Source organism: Nestor notabilis, unplaced genomic scaffold, assembly GCF_000696875.1.
Source record: "Nestor notabilis isolate BGI_N333 unplaced genomic scaffold, ASM69687v1 scaffold7662, whole genome shotgun sequence".
In the NCBI taxonomy this organism is placed as follows: Eukaryota; Metazoa; Chordata; class Aves; order Psittaciformes; family Psittacidae; genus Nestor; species Nestor notabilis.
Window position 1 is genome coordinate 98789 of NW_009919622.1, and position 17456 is coordinate 116244.

The 17456-nt window shown below is 37.3% G+C and overlaps 1 protein-coding gene across 1 annotated transcript in view; it reads left to right on the forward strand.

The window, feature by feature from the left end:
* Nucleotides 1–17456, forward strand: part of ALCAM (activated leukocyte cell adhesion molecule) — a 36197-nt gene that overhangs the window by 13351 nt on the left and 5390 nt on the right. Inside the window, exons 6-13 of the mRNA XM_010010312.1 lie at nt 196–323; nt 2044–2173; nt 7904–8016; nt 8866–9001; nt 9077–9210; nt 10671–10803; nt 11563–11601; nt 12400–12517. Of these exons, the coding sequence (XP_010008614.1) occupies nt 196–323; nt 2044–2173; nt 7904–8016; nt 8866–9001; nt 9077–9210; nt 10671–10803; nt 11563–11601; nt 12400–12517 (931 nt within the window). The remainder of the gene's footprint in view (nt 1–195; nt 324–2043; nt 2174–7903; nt 8017–8865; nt 9002–9076; nt 9211–10670; nt 10804–11562; nt 11602–12399; nt 12518–17456) is intronic.

A 17456-nucleotide genomic window follows, 5' to 3' on the forward strand; every position in this document is an offset into this window, starting at 1 on the left:
TCATACGGCTTCTTTGCACTTACTTCATTGGCAAAAATGCAGAAAGTGTGATTAACTTCAGTTCTTTTTACATATGTGAATACCTTCACCCGCTTGATGATAAAATCATGTACTCTTTGGCCATGAATATTATCTGCATAGTATAACAGGGCACGTTTTTGCAGAAGCTATTAAATGTGTACATTATTTTCACAGATCCAACAGAGAAGGTGACTATTCAAGTGCTGTCACAAAGTAGTACAGTTAAAGAAGGCGATAACATCACTCTGAAGTGCTCAGGAAATGGCAACCCTCCTCCACAGGAGTTCCTGTTTTACATTCCAGTAAGTCCTGCCTTGCTGTCACTGCGTAGTGAAATATTCTGTATTGTCCCTTTCTGCAGATACTGCTACATGCCAGCGTATACGTGATTTTATAACAAATGAAGGAGGGAATCCAATGCAACAAAACCTAAAGATAGACATCAGCCATTACATCAGACTCTCAGAATGCCTCACTTGAGTTGTCAAAATTTTTTTAAAAAACATCTTCTTCCCCCCACCCCACCTGAAGTGTTTTGAGGCTTGGACCAACTAAAAATTACTAGGCTTCATTTCCAGTCATCAGATATTCTGATAAGAAGCAGTTTTGACTAAAGCAATTCAGCATCTTGAATAAAACAGTCTCATCTGTTGTCATAACAGACAAAGATCCAGCAGTGAAAGTACAGGAAATCAATTCATCTATTTTTTTTTTATTTATTTTTTTTTACTTTAACTGATGAATCGTTGTGCAATTTCTTTTCTTCAGTTAATTTATTAATTGCTTGGTGGCATAACAACACCAAAAAGAACAAGTGTGACAGCACAAAAGAAAGTGTAGAAAAAAATCTGTCAAATGCATAAGATGCACGGTGCCATTAATCTTCTCAGTATTGGTGAAATTCACAGACAGATGGGGCTTTATATTCCTAGTCCTGCTTCCTGCATCCTGCTTCTTTTTCCTATTTTATATCCTTTTTTTGTTCCTACCGCAATAGTGAGCAGAGCTGTTTTTGAGAGAGGCTAAAGGCAATGGCATGCTTCAAGGTATTTAAAAAACTGCCTTTTGTACATAATCCTCATCTACTTTGGATGCCTGGCATGTTTGAATGGCTGAAGAGCAGCAAGGGAAACTAGGAGCTGAAGACCTCTTATCTCAGAACAGCCATTTAGATTCAGTGAGTCATGCCGGGAACCCACTGCCGGGGAAGAAAGTATATAGTATCTCCCCTTGCTCTGCTATCACAGTGAGTGAGCTAAGCACCCAGGTTTGTCTTACCTTTGGTATCCCTCTACCTGATACTAGTCCTTGCTCTCAAGAAGAGTTGGAATTGGTGATTTCTTTGCAAGACTCATGGGTATCTTAAATCTCTTTCTGAATTCAGAGGTACAAATTGGGGTTTCATTCTATGCTTGTTTCAAATGTGATTTAAGTCAGTCAGTTGTGATCAGGGGGGAACTGGGCAGACAGAAAGCAATGCTTGTTGCATAATTTAAAGCACCAGTTTTTGTAGATAAATGCATATAAAGTAGCATATAACCTAACAGACTCCATACCGTGATGTGGATAGAGCAAGGTTGGTTTGTGCTGTTTAAAAACTGTGCAATGCAGTACACTTCATAATTTTTCCTGAACTGAATATATCATTTCAGATACAGATTTAGAAACACAATTTGTTTTGCTGTTGTGATTTCTACAACACTCTTATTCGTAGACTGTTTGTCTCCTGTTTTCTCCTATTTTCTTTCTGCTAAATGTTCAAATTTTGTATGTTAATAGCCTCTTAAAATAAGTTAATCATTCAATTAAAAGAGTAAGCTCTAATTGCAGGTGGTTTTTAATACTCTGGTGTCATGCAGGAAATAAATCTTAGTATTATTTAACAGGTAATAACACTTCAATGATGCTGTGTCTATACATATTTTGGAGTATTTCACTACCCTTATAATAAAAAAAAATCCTTATCAGAAACTAATCTTTTTAGCAGGCCTGTATACAATAAATGTTGTTTTCCATCCACAGGGAGAAACAGAAGGTATAAGAAGCTCAGATACTTACGTCATGACAGATGTGAGGCGAAATGCAACAGGAGAATATAAGTGCTCTCTGACTGACAAAAGCATGATGGACTCGACCACCATCACTGTGCATTGTAAGTCATTGCATTTTGCACTCCTAGTTAGGATACAAACCTGTCTGGGACCTTTTGGGATGATCTCTCTCTGCTTTATCTAGGTAGATTAGTCCAGTTACCCTACAGAACTGAATGATGTTGTCAAAGTAGCGTCAGGGCATTTTTATTTTTTCTAAAGTATTTCTGTTTGAAAACCTTAACTTCCTCGATTCATTGACCTAAATAGATTCTCTTTAGGTAACCTTTGTATACTGGGATATTATTGCACTGTCACATACAGTGAAAATTCCAGTACTTTGTTTCACTCATGTGAACATATAAATGGCAAATCATGTTCCAGCTGCACTTTGGAATCTACTCAAACATACAGACCAGCCCACCGGTATCACTGAAGGTCATTCTTCATAGTCAAATTCACATTAATCTAATATCCTCTTATCTTTCCTCAATGAGGTTAATGTGTAAGTCTAGGGAATAGACTTAGGAATTCATTATGTCTACACAGGACAAGTTACTTTTTTTGCTTTTGCCAGAATCATGAGAGCTACAGTGCTCAGTAAAGTTTCTTTAGCTGGATACTAGAGTATTTAAAAGCACTTTGAAATTTGAAGTATTTAAATGACTTTGAAAGCAGTCATTGAACTCGTTGAACCATTGAAACAAAGATTGCTTTTCAATAGTTGCTTTTAATCTCTTTATGTGAGAAAACAAGAGCAGGAAATCCTTCGAACTTCGGTATACTATCACAGGCTGTGAAATGAGACTCAGGCCAATGGTACTAGGTTTCCCCTAAAAACATTGGTTGTCTGTAGTCTTGGAAAAGGTACAATGCGTACAGAAAATATCCATACATGAATAATTACACTATTCCATTTAATGAATATTTTGCATTTAATAAGGTCATCTGTTTTCCTACCCACTCCTTGTCTTTGACAAGAGTCAGGGTATGTAAGATGTGAAGAGAGCTCTGTAGTACTGCCACTAGCTTAGCTGCTCAATGACAAAGGTAGCTTGCTGGTAGTTTGCTGTGGTACAGCTGACCCTTTTATTTTATTCCAAGTGGATTTCAGGTCTATTTGTACTTCCATAAATAGTTACTGTAAAGAATGGCTTCCTCATCTCCAAGTTATTTATAACAAGCCAATTTTCCTTTCTCTGCTATTTTGTCTGTACGTCAGAAGAGCTTTACTATAGAAGAGAAGCATGTATTTTCTTGACAGAAGTCCACTCAAGTACCCTACTGCTTCTCATCAATTACGGTTCATTTTGTGTTGTTTTGTTTTGTTTTTTTTTTTAAAACACCTCTATCTGCTATAAAGCCTTTACTTAACCGAGGCATAGTGGCCTGGAGTAGTTCTGAAATTCCTGAATGCCCAGACCATGCCTTATCTTTAAGCTACTTCAGTGTCTTGCCTTATGCTGGTCTAAAGCATATATGCAGCATGTTTGCTTGTGAGAAGAACTCCCCTGAAAAAGCCATAAACCTCTTAGATGCTCTGTAATATCCTTCTTCATCTTTCAATTGCCTGCATTATATCAACTTTCCAGCGTAACTCAGTAATTTCTACTGCATTCGTCTTCTAATGTACTTACATATTTTTGGTGCTACAGCTTCAGATTTTATTTTTTTTAATACTTCCATGATAGATTTTTGTCCTCCAAATACTGCTTATTAATACCTATAAAATCCTACTTTTTGTCCTCCTTTTGCTTTCTTGCTTACCTTTTCACATACGGATGAATATTGCTGTCTATGCTCTTACACTGAAAAAGCCTTCATTCTGAGGCAGGGCTTTTTGTTTCCTCACATCTAATCTTGGCACTTCAGATTTTCTTATTTTCACTTAAAAAAACCAAACCAAACAAAAAACCACTGAACAAACAACCAACCAACCAAAGAAGCTAAAACATACAAAAAAAAATCCCAAAACAAAATGAAAAAAACCCAAACAAAACAAACAAACCAAACCCAACCCCAAAAGCAATCAAAACCAGAAAAAAACCCAACCCAAAACTACAGTAAAAACCAGTCAATATAATCATTTTAGTTTAAATCTGTGAAACTACTTATAGTAATTTGTTACATTTTGACTCTAACACTTTTTCCCAAACAGATTTTATTGAGCATTGTAATTACACTGGTTCCTTGCAGTGTGTAGGTAGGGAAAAGTTGCTTGCTGGTATGAGAGTACATTATCACATTGTAGCCTTTAAATATCTTTGTAGCAAAATATTCTGGCTCAATACCATGCTCTTGTTTTCCAAAATGAATGTAAATTGTGAGATTCACAGCTGAAAACTGACATTAAAGCACCTTGGTTACTCAATGTTTTAGGAAATACTTTATTTATAAAGTAAAGTGAGGAGGGAAGAGTGTCTTCCTTTACCCACAGAACATAAGGGAAAAACTAGACAACCTGAGCTCTTGCCCCCCAGAGCACATGCAGGATCTGTGCAGCAAAACCTGAGTTTAAAGTCCGGCAGAACCAAGTGGTTCTGTGGTTGGTGGACTTTGTCCCTCAACAGAGGATGCAACAGAATAGGACTGATATTGTGGGTTTAGTTTCTTTATATTAGGTTGTTAATTTTCTGCTAGCTCTGTTCCTTGAGTGAGTTTGCCCAGCCAGGCAGGGGACTGGTGCAAAGACTTTTTACAACCACTTAAATACTGCTATAGTAGAACACTCTGTGCAAGGTAAGGAAAGCATCTAGCAGTAGAGAATGGGCATGCATTCCCTCAGCTATGAAAAAGTTGATGACTGTTTCAACTCATGATTCCTTTTCTTTATCTCTTGCTGTAGTTGTTTCTGCATGTAAAATCTAGTATGGAGTAGGGCTGTGGAACTTGCTCTGTGTGATGCTTTCCTTTCTACTAAAATGTGTTTTCTGGGGAAATAGGTTTGCAAACCTTCTAGTAAATCAAAGGTTTTAGAAATACAGCATCTGTGTTTCTCTGTAGGTACTTTTAATAGTCTTTTCTTGTGCTACAGACTCATTGAAAATACAGGGAAAATTACCTTTTGAATGTTGCATGGAAAAATCTATTCTCAGTATACTAAGAGAAGTTTCTTCTTGTTTGCTAGTGTATTTAGGGAGCTCAGACTACAGGCAAGTGCTGTGCATAGTTCTCCCAGTCATAGCACAGTATTCCTTCAGAGATTTCCTTTAAATGCTGGGAGCCTGTCCTGTAAGTGCAATAGAGTTTCAGAACTGAAATGTTTACTACAGTCTTCCCCACATCAGTTCGACACCTTTCTCACATGATATGTTAATACATGCAAAATGCATTCTCTGTCTCTTCCCTGTGCTACTTGGTATGCACAGACAGTACTGAAATCAATGCAAGACTTCAAGTGAGACCACATTAACAGCTATCATATATTGAAAATGGTGCCTGATGAAAAGTTTGTTTATGAAGAATGTTTCAAAGCCAAACAGGAAATGTATGAAAAAATTTTTGCAACAAAGTTTTTCTTTCAGTGGCAAGGAAGATTAATTTTGACAGTCTTCTGTATGCAAGAAATATTTTTCTCCTCATACTTATGTTCCAAGAAGAAATTATTTACTAATGGAGCATATAAGTTGAGAGGTGGAAGCATCTCCATCACATTTCTTTGTGGACCCTACAGATAAACTGGCAGAATATTAATCCAAATGAAATTGGCCTCTGTAGAGTTCCTAGCAAGAATCCTATGTTAAAGAGTAGCCTAATTCTGTACTTGCTTCATAAATCACCTTAGAAATATTGCTCTGAGGTGTGTGGTTCATCTCGCACACTGTAAATTCTCCTGAACTTCTAAAGCAACCAAGACCGCTGTGTGAGAGGGATTGTATTCTCAGTTATAGCCTCCCCCCCAAAAAAATGAGGTAGGGGCATCACAGGCATGCTTTCCTACAGAAGACTGGACTGAAGGATTGCTCTGGGCTCAGTGTCAGTCTTGCCTGAGATGAGGGCCAAAAATTTAATGAGTTTCTGCTTCCTGTAGCATATGTGAGAAGAATCCCTCCTGTATGGTCTTTGGTGATCTCTCTGGTTTGAGGTGCTTTCCTGCTTCAGAGAACAAAAGGTTTAAGTAGATGTTGAAGAAAACTCACACTGAGGGCAGGTAAAAAAACCTCTTAGCTTTTTCTTCAACCACCCCTCTGCCTTGGTAGTATGTGCTCAGGAATAAGAGAGCAAGAAGAAACATCCTGTAAACTATTTGAATCTATATATAAATACTCCCTGGCTGAGTCTTGTCTTTATTAATTTTTATTTTTATTTTTTGCTTGTGGAAGCAATGGTAAGATCTGGAGAGTCTTGTTAGTTTGGTTGCATTTACTACTTTGGGGCGGCTGTGTGAGAAATCCCCACAGGAATACAGCAACAAAATGCCATTTTATCTCTTTCGTAAGATCTTTGCTTTAGTCATGCACAGATGAAAGTACTCTTCTTGTGACCTCTTGGGCTAGGTATTAAGACTTGTAACACAGATAATAATTCAGACTAATAGTGCAGGATGGACCCTAGTTGTTCCCTGAAGTTCTGCCTTTAATTACTATGGTGTTCCCAGGGCAACCACTGAATGAAACCAGGAGCTAAGTTCAGTGTTTTGTTAAGAAAAACTCACTGTTTTCCCTTTCCTCTACCAACTGTGATTTTTACCTCAAGCATTTTTAAACTCTGCTTAAAAGCCAAAAGGATGTTTTGCAGTCCTTTTCCAGCAAGTACTGTATCAGTGATGAGCTCATGTGTGCTTGCCATTTGATAGCGTACGTCTCCGTGTGTGCATCTGTGATAGTCATTCGACCAGGCAACTTGGCTTACAAGCAAGGAACCATGAGAGGGGAAGCAAAACAGAGGTTTAGCTTGCCAAACTCTGCTTTTCTCAGTGTAGGTTTTTTTTTTTTAAATTTTATTTTTTTTTTTAAGAAATCACTAGCCCACCAAATCCGCATACTAAGAAAAATGTAGAGAACTGTTTCCTGATGTTTCTGTTACTGGCTTCACCCTGCCTTGTGTCAGACAAAGCTATTGCTGACTGCAATTTCTGTGGAGTTAAAACAGCTCATGCAAAGACTGGAGTTAAACAAAAATGACTTTTAAAGTTACAAATGAAAATAATAAATGAGAGGGCCTCGGGCCTCATGTGTGGCCCCCCAACCCTATAATTCAGACTCATCTCCCCTTCAGTCAGTATCATGTCTCATACATACTGTATTTGACTGTCTTCATCCTCTCCAGATGCTGAGGACAAAAGTTAACTTGTTTTATCACATTTGAGAAAGTTACCCCTTGTCCTCCTCTCCTCTTCATCGCACTCATTATTTAGGTTAATGTCTCCACCTGCACAAGTCCTCCCCTGAAGATTCATTTCTACCTGGCCCATAGCAAGCTACCTTCACAGCAGTCTGTGCTTCCCCTTTCAAGATGCACTTGCTGCTAAGTGAAGTACTCCTTGCACCTTCTCTGTCAGTCTTTTCGCAATACAATGTGAAAGAAAAAAAATCCATTTGTCTAGTGATTAGTGAATTTTTGCTTTTCCTTTTAGCCTTTAATTACAGCAAAAAATGTGAATGTTCTGCAATGCCTATTTTAGAATAATTCTGTCTTCTCCCTTACTTGTAAAATTGACTTAGATTGTATTGAAGAAATGAAATCTTGAATTTAATGAGTGCAATTAGTCACATTTTTCTTTCCTTGGTAAGCCTTTGAAATGGGCCAGGCTTTCAGAGATTAACTTCTGACAAATGTTCTTTCTCTCCCAGATTTGGATTTGCAGCTTACTCCTAGTGGAGAAGTCACAAAACAGATTGGAGAGGCCCTGCCTGTGTCATGCACAATTTCTTCTAGTAGAAATGCAACAGTGTTTTGGATAAAGGTCAGTAATTCATCTACTTCACACTTCATCTGAGTGTTCACCTCTTCATATTACTGCTGCTACTTCAGCGTTTTGGAAGGAAGGAAGGAAGTTGTTCATTGGGGTTTTTAAAGAATATTGTTAAAACGAGTCTTACACATATGGCTAAAATGAGAGCAACTGACTCAAGTTGATGACTAAAAATCAGTTACTGTAATTATCATCTTAGTTTTCAACTGGAGAGAATTAGTACCTACTGTAACACAAATAGAACTTTTTTGCAATGGTCTGTACAAGGCCCTTTGAGAATCAAGTCGCTCTTAGAAAGAAGCCTTTTGGAGGAATTTTGGGTTCATTAATTGTTTTCTCAGAAGCAGTCTTGGTCTTGATTCCAATAAACATAATGAAAGGGGAGAGCAGGTTGAGAGTTCATTGAATGTTTGCAACAGGTTTTCAGTGACTGGTGAAAAAGGTAGCTAGCATAGATGCTGTGTTTAAATAAAACATGTACTGCTGGAAACTAAAAATAATGATACATGATGGTGGTTTGGTAGCATATGTTGATCTCATAAGCCTGGCCTAGAGGATAGTTGTCAGTGTCTCAGTGTGTTTATGCCCTTGATTTAAAAGCAAAGTTGTTCAAGAATAAGGGAGGTAGCGTTTATAAATCTCCAGTACTTTCCACTTTTCATGCTGTTATGTTGCTGCCAGCTATACAAATGAAGTTATTAATGGGGGAGCACTTTGAGAGTAAGGCTCTAATCTACCAAAGCATGTGAAAAAATTCTGTTGATAGTAGTCACATTTGTAATTTAGAAGTTAATGTATTGTGAGTTAGAATTCACAGAGATTAACTCCTTACTTTATTAGGACAATACCAGAATGCAAACAAGTCCATCATTTTCAAGTCTTCAGTATCAAGATGCTGGAAACTACATCTGTGAAACTACTCTGCAGGAGGTGGAAGGTTTAAAGAAAAGAAAGACACTTAAACTTATTGTGGAAGGTAACGGAGCAGATAGCTATGATTATTAATTGTCCTTTTCAAACAGAGTGGTTAACTGTAATGTTGTTCTTGTAGGAAAACCTCAAATCAAGATGACAAAGAAAACCAACACAAATAAAATGTCTAAAACAATTGTCTGCCATGTGGAAGGTTTCCCCAAACCAGCAGTGCAATGGACAGTTACTGGCAGTGGAAGCATCATAAATAAAGCAAGTACCTTTCTATTACTTCATTCACCAAAATGTAGTGCATTGGAGGTGCAATTTTAAATCAAAGAGCATTTTCCAGGTAGTGACATTGAAGAAGTTAAGTCTATTTCATTTATCTAAGAGAAGGTTAAGTAGTAGCTACAGCTACATGGTGCTTATATGGATGATTTCTGATGATAAAGGTCTTTTGAATAGAGCAGTTGAAGGCACAGAAGATCCACTGGCTGCAAGCCAAAGCTGGCAGGGGAAAAAAAGGTTACAAATGAAATAGGCATTTTTAAGTTAAGTGAAGGTACCTTAGTTGTTTTATCTGGGTAATGTGGTGATTTTGCCGTTGCATAAGGAATTTAAAAATAGTGATGGAACTATAGAACTGACATTAGAAAGAAAATGGGTACTTGATGTAAGCATTAACTGGGTAAAATGTAATGAAATGTAGCAAGTACAAGTCAGAAAATACAGTCAATATAGTTCCTTATGGGCTTTGCAGTTTTTATCCTAATTTTTATAGTTGTTTTTGTATGGTTGTGCCTGTGGTTTCTCACTGGAAACAGAACCATAATGCAGTCATCCTGGGGGAGAAATAAGAAGTACTCATACACATCAGGAAAAAAATACCTGGAAAATAAGCAAACTGAAGTATTTTCATATTGATTAATGAATCACATGCAAAGCATTGCCACATTTTGCCTTAGCAGGGAAAATTAGATATTTATACAAGCAGTCAGAGACTGGAAGTACAATGCACAGTGCTCCTATAGATTTTATTACTCCATTAGGTTTTGTTCTAATCCTACAGAAATTACGTATAGCTATCAAAATTTGTCTATTTACTTGAAGCTATAGGGCAGGAATTGTCTTGAAGCTACATAAATGATTGAAAACAATTTTGTCTGGTATTGTATTAATCTAAGAATGACGTGCAGCAGATTTAAGGAACAACATCAGAATATTACAGTACAGATAGTGCAGATGCTACTAATACATGTAGCTTGGCAAAATAGTGTGGAAACAACTTGGAAAAATGAAAGTGGAAAACTTTGTGAAAGGAAAACTGATTATTTTCCTTATAAAGACATAAATGAAAACCAACAAGATAGAAATTAGACCTTAGGAGTTTGTTTGGGGTTTTTTGTCGCTTGGAATATTTTTCTAATAGTCAAAAAAACAAAAGCAAATATGTGGTTAACTTTCTGAAAAATGCTTCTTTATCAAGTGGTCTTAGAGAGCACACTATACAAAATGTAGCTATAACTGGATATCTTGGCCAAAGTGGTTTTTTTCAAATACATTATCACTAATAAAATAATGCATTATTTCTGTTGCTGCTGTTTGGAAAACTGAAATAGTGGTAGAAAGTTATTTCCCTCCACACATTTTCAATGTGTAATACAGACAATGCATGCATTGTTCTTTCATTTTCAAGGATATTAATCTTCATTTCTTTTTTACCTTTTCAGACAGAGGAGACCAAATACGTTAACGGAAAATTTTCCAGTAAAATTGTAATTGCTCCTGAGGAAAATGTGACTTTAACTTGCATTGCAGAAAATGAGCTAGAAAGGACTGTGACCTCTCTGAACGTCTCTGCTAGTGAGTGTCTTGTAAAGACCATTTCCTTAAAGTTATAGTATCACATAAAATACCCCCTTTACATTCACATGAAGAGTAGGTCTGCATGGTAATGTTGATACAAAGATATTTAACCTTTTTGTTCTTAGTCAAGCAGTTGTAAATCCACTCTGGATCAGTAGTACATAACTGTAGTACTGGATCCACTCTGGATCAGTAGTACATAGCTTTCTGAATGAAGTCGCTTAGTCTTCGTAACTTTCTTGGCTAGCTATCTCATGTATACAATATATTATTTACAAAAGTAAATGTTACAAAGTAATAGCACAAAATAATAGTACAAAATTACTGCAAAATAATACATTAAGAGACGTCATTCTTTATTACTAAATTAGCACTGTCTTTTAGTTCCCACATTCCAGTTTATTATTACTGAAATGACTTGGAACAGAAATCAGCCATACTGAGCTTTAATCAAATATCACTTTTCAGTGATGACAGATGGTGAAATGATACAGTTTGTGGAAGGGTAGCACAAAAATACTGAGTCAGAAATATTTCTAAATTAATATTATAGGTTTTGAATAAGATTCTTCAATTGAATATTTTATAGTTACAAAGGAAAGACTTCTGTTTACCAATAAGATTAATTACTTTGTTATTTGACAAATACCATATTAAGTTTCTGGTTTTGTCATTGCTGTAAATAGGCAATTAAAGGTGATGTTCTGGTATAATACATTTTGTCTTCAATTTAATCTGAATATTTTTTCATTCCAGTAAATATTCCAGAGTATGATGAGCCAGAGGATAGAAATGGTATGTATGGTTTTCTGTTTCCATAACCTTTTATGTTGACTGTCTCAGTTCAAGACCTGTGTAGTGTTATTGAACAATTTCCACAGTCCCTCAAAGATGTATTTGATTTGAAATAGCTGGTGCCATGATTGACTAAGAATCACAGAATCAGCTGGGTTGTAAAAGACCTTTAAGGTCATCAAGTCCAAACATTACCCCAGGACTGTCAAGTCCACCACTAAACCATGTCACTAAGGGCCTCATCTACACGTTTTTCGAACACTTCCAGGGATGGTGATTCCACCACTTTCCTGGGCAGCTTGTTCCAATACCTGATCCCCCTCTCTGTGAAGAAATTTTTCCCAATATTCAATCTAAACCTCCCCTGGCGCAGCTCGAGGCCATTACCTCTTGTTGTATCACTTGTTAGTTGGGAGAAGAGACCAGTCACCTCACTACAACCTCCTTTCAGGTAGTTGTAGAGAGTGATAAGGTCCCCCCTGAACTTCCTCTTCTCCACAATAAACACCCCAGTTCCCTCAGCTGTTCCTTGGAAGACTTGTTCTCCAGGCTCTTCACCAGCTTCTCTGGACCCCCTGCAGCAACTCAATATCTCTCTTGTAGTGATGGCTCCAGAACTGAACACAGCATTCAAGGTGCAGCCTCACCACTCCTGAAGCTTTAAATGTGTTTTTAAGAACAATGCCTATTTTTTTTTCTTTTAATTTTGATTTTCAGACCCATTCTTTTGTTTCTAATGGAAATTCTATAAAAATGGTGTCAAGCTTTCCCCTCATTAACTTTTCTTCTTTGCTTCAGATGACAATAGTGAAAAGGTTAATGACCAGGCAAAGCTAATAGTGGGGATTGTAGTTGGTCTTCTGCTGGCTGCTCTGGTTGCAGGTGTTGTCTACTGGCTCTATGTGAAGAAATCAAAGTAAGAATTTATAGAAAACTTGATACTAAATTAAGAATAATGCTAAACAGAAATGTATGTTTACCTGTTTTCCCTCCTGCAGCATTCTAGTAGTCTGAGGAAAAGTTGATACAGCAGGTAGAAAAAAGAAACTTGGTACCTCTGACCAGTTTGTCCTAATGCTTAGCAGGCTTCATTTGCTGGAAGTGGTGTTCCAAGACTTTCATAGACCAACACCTGTAATGAGGTTCTCTTTCCTTACAGCCAAGTCTGTGCTTATTCTTGTATTTAAATATAGTACCTGCTACTTAACTGTGGGATGTAAGCTCTGTGTGACTTTACTGGTGTTAGAAACTGCCTTCATTTAGATGTTGTGTAGTTTGTTTACTTTAAAAATCGAATAAATTACAGAATCTATCAAGTTTACACCACCTCAGGTACAAGAGAGATCCTTAATTGATTTATTTGTTCATATATACTTTGAGATCTCTGAAGTAAAATTGATAATGACAGACCTTGTGTTGCTGAAAATCTGGAAGCTGTCATCTAAATCAATATGTTTTATCTGTCTTACACATAGAACAGGATTTGCCAGTGAGGCCTGCTTGCTTTCAAGTTTCTTCATTATTACACAGGCTCACTTTAGAATGTAAACTGGATAATCTCAAAAAGTAACCATGTTTATCCATCCTTTTAAAGATGGCCGTAACTGTATGCCATTTGGCCTTACCCCCATACATTTTTGTCTCCATGGAGAACTGAGGCCAAGTTTACTTTCTGAAGGGTTCTTACAGCTGTCCCTTTAAGGGAAGATTAAGGTAATTTTATGCATACCATGCACAAATCAGTACAGGTAGAGAAGCAATCTTAAAGTTCAGTTGTTCTTTCTGTGACCTTCTGTTAAAATTAGATCGAATGAGATCTAAAATACACTAGTGGGATTTTACTATGAACAAATGTCTTCATGTGAAAGTACAACAAGGAATTCTCCATCTGCTTGCAAATGTTCTTTTTGGGATAATATATAGGATTTTACTCCAGCCATAATGGAGCAGGTTTTGGAAGTTTTTCAAATAAAGGATTGCTATAAATTACCCAAGCACAGAACCACATTCAGATATTTTACAGGAAAAAAATATCTTTTGCAAAGCTTATGCTTCTTTTGGTATAAATTAAAAAGTAATAATGTTGAGCTCCTTTTCCTGTGTTTTGCTACTGGTGTAATACTGTCTAGAATAATTTCCTTTTGTCTTTCCTTTTTGAATATGAGAATGTGGAATCATGAAACTGTGATTCACTGGTTTGGGTTATCTTTTCTTCTATTATGTAGTGTGGGGAAAGCTAACAAACTTAGAACACAGCATGTCCTTTGCTGAGATGAGGTTATGACTTCAGATAACTTTTTCAGCTTGAAAGACAGGATACAGCATATTCTAAATGGACAACACCTCCTCATGCTCAACTTCTTTTCTACAAGCTTAGAGTAAAAATTAGAGCTAGAATTAATTAGACAGGTTCACCAGGAGCAAAATAAAAATCCCTTTATAGTTAAGTAATAGTCTCCTATATTTAATAAATACGTGGTTGCTGGCTTCTGAAACCCTTAATTGATGCATAATCACTTAAAATCTCCTGTTCTCAGGATATATTTAAGTTGATCTTGTTATCCTCCCTGCTTTCAGTACGCCATACTTGCAAGAGCAAGCAGTGTCACTAACTATTCAGACAGTTTTAATTTTGAATTATAGTCTATAAATCAAAGTAGACTTTGCAAAAAGCACCTTACATCTGTAAACACAACCTGTGACTAATCACAATCCCCTCCACCTCCATACAGGCCAATAGTTAGTAGTTATTTTTTGAACCCACTCATGAACAGTAACTCACCTAATCTCTATCCCCAAAGTGACGCCAAAGGAAAGTCTGAGAAGGCAGCAGCACAGAGCTTTCCAAGTCTACCGAGGCAAGAAAAAAATTACTTTTTTTTCATTATTGGTGTTGTGGTTTGTATAATCTTCTATTGTCTTGTCATCCACACTAAGTAGGAATTCCACTTGTAGTCTTGGAATATATTCACAATAAGTCGCTTATAATTATTCACTGCCTCAGCTCTACTTGATGTGAAAGCTAATTATTGCCACATATTTTTACTATGGTTATTATCCAGTAAATCAGGGACTCGTGTATTCCACATCCTGAAACCAGCCACCTCCTGAATAAAGAGTTAAGGCTACCTACCCCAGCATGCCATGTTTCTCCTTCATCTGAGCAGAAGGCCAAAAAGACACATTTTCTACAGATCTCTCCTTTTTTTTCCAAGAAGGATATTTTAAACTAATTTGCACCAAACAGAATATAACTTAGCACTTCAGAAGCTTTTTAAAACTTTTTGTGTCAGACCTCAGTTGAGTGATTCTAGGACACCCATCTTCAGTAAATCCCTTACATGAAATTTTCACCTTGCTAGAAACAGCTGATGAGACTACAACAGAAATTAAAGATTTAGAAAGAAAAATAATACATCCAGCCCCCTGTGTCCCTGTTCATGGAAGTTTTACATGTAGATTGGACCTTTGTCCCATTTTTGCTCCTGGGGTTTGGAGGGGCACAAATTTCAAGTCACATGAGGCTAGATCAAGGTTAAAGTGGTTTAAAATGCAGTGAAGGAGAATTCAGCTGGGCAAATTGAAGCGCAGCAGCAGTCTTAAGATTGTTCATACTCAGAGCATACCAAACTCTTGAAATTCTGCTTAGGTCACAGTAATCAAGAATGTTATTAGTATCTCTGAAACTGAACATTTGAAGCATAACATTCTGCTTTTCTGATACCTTAGAGGAAATAAGCATATGAATCCAAATGTGGCAGGCCAAATAGGTAGGAAACTTGCTGCATGTTTTGAACAAGACTCAGCATTTGTGCTGTTTTCACACAGATCACTTATAGGGAAAAGATGAAGTTACAAACATCTCTGAAAGCGTCAGTTCATGTCATAAATCTATAAAAGTGGCATGAATTAAAAGATGATCACTTGTTTCTTGATGACTGGATTATTTTTCTAATATCTCTGACTTTATTCCTACTGGTGAACATTTGAAAATAATGAGAGGAAGTGGAAAGCAAGATGGGGGTAAATAGAGGCTGCAAATAATCTAGATTTGGATGTATAAGACTGTTTACCTCTTAGAAAATCTTCCGCAACTGCGCAGTTGAGTGTGTAACATGCCTTGCAAAAGTAATGCGTGGCTTTTGCTTCAGCACCCAGAACTACACTAATGTGTATTCTTCTTATCTGTCATTATCACAAACTTGGTTAACAAGGACAAAGAGCACAGCAGATTATCTTCCTTAAACAATGCTGAGGGCGAGGCCTAGATTTGTGAGATTTAAAGAAATAAGGAATTAAACCGCAACAGCAATTTCTGCGTCATCTATATGCAGTCTATATGCACTCTACAGCAGGCAAAACAATTGAGGTGAAAAATAGTCTTTATATTAAAAACAAACAATGCCATGAGCAATACCTGAACAAAATCCATGAAAATAACAGCCCCTCAGCACACACATATGCTCCAAAGAAAACTAAAAACCTCACTTTGGTACTACTTACAGAGAGGTTTTGATTAGGATTCCCTGAGGATAATTATTTTCCTGAAGAGCAAGCTTAGATAAATGTAAAATATGAGTCATAATTTTAGCAAGAGCTCAGAATGATCCATGTTTTACAAATGAATTAAAAAAAACAAACCAAAACCCTAAACAGTTGAGAGACATAAATAAGCTCATGTTCATACAACCAACTTCTCACTCTTCAGAACAGCATGGCCAGAGCACGTCAAAGTGTGTGAGGTGGCCTTAGCAAAGTGGGCTGTCTTGCCCTTTTTGGCAAATTTTTGGGAATATTTCTGTCATTTGGACCATGTTGCCCAGCTGCTTAGGTAGAATCAGGAAGTCACTCTTGAGTTGCAAATGGAGTAAGCTGATAGGAGTTAATGCACAAAACCCATAAAGAACAGCTGTTGTTGAATGCTAAACTGGCAAAGGACCATTTTTCCTCTGCCTCAAGTCACCTCAGGCAGCGATTTTTAGCCGTTTCTCTGTTACAAACCCAGGCCACGTCTGTCGAGCTCTGAGGACTGGTGCCATGCCAGGGTCAGCTATTCCTCTGCTGTTGGCAGAGCACTGCCAATGGATCACACTGCTGCAACTCAGTGCAAAATTACTCTCCTGTCTCTTCATAACACTATTTAGATGGCACTAAAAAAGGCAGCGGATTTGCTTGTGCTGAGGTGGTGAATCTGCCTGGATATCAGTATTTGGGGAACAAAAAAGAAAGTCAGCAAGTTCACAAAACCATCAGAATTAGACAGCTGTATTTCAGTCTTGGGCACTGAAAATCTAAATCCGATTGTCAGACATGAAAAACTACTGCTGCTCTCATTCCAAGCAAGCAGCATATACCATCCTCCAAAAGAGTTCTGGGTCACCTGCCTCTTTCAAAGTCAGTGTGCTGCCTTTTTAAATGTCCCATTTTCACCAGTTTTGGCTTTAGGAAAATAGAGGTGACATTTAGTGAGGGGAACATTTTCATTGAATGCATAACTGAAATAGAACACTTCAAAAATCAAAACGTGATAGCATTGCAGAATCTCCCAGGCTTAGTCATTGAATAAACTTCACCTAATCAAAGACCACTAATGCTGGTTAGAGTTCCCTCTGCTGTTAAGTGTCAGGTCATGTGGGGTTCAGTCTGCTTTGGGCACTGGAAAACTCTCGATAAGAGGCCAAAAAAAGGATCACAGGGAGCAATGCCAATAGCCTATCCAGTCCACTCTTGTCTGCGAGAACAGACGTAAGTGGTTACATGAGAGCAGACATGCATGATACTGCTTTCTCGCCTCCAGCTCATTTCAGCTCAGGTAGTTGCCCGAGTCCAGATTCTTTCAGCTTTCCATCTCTTTC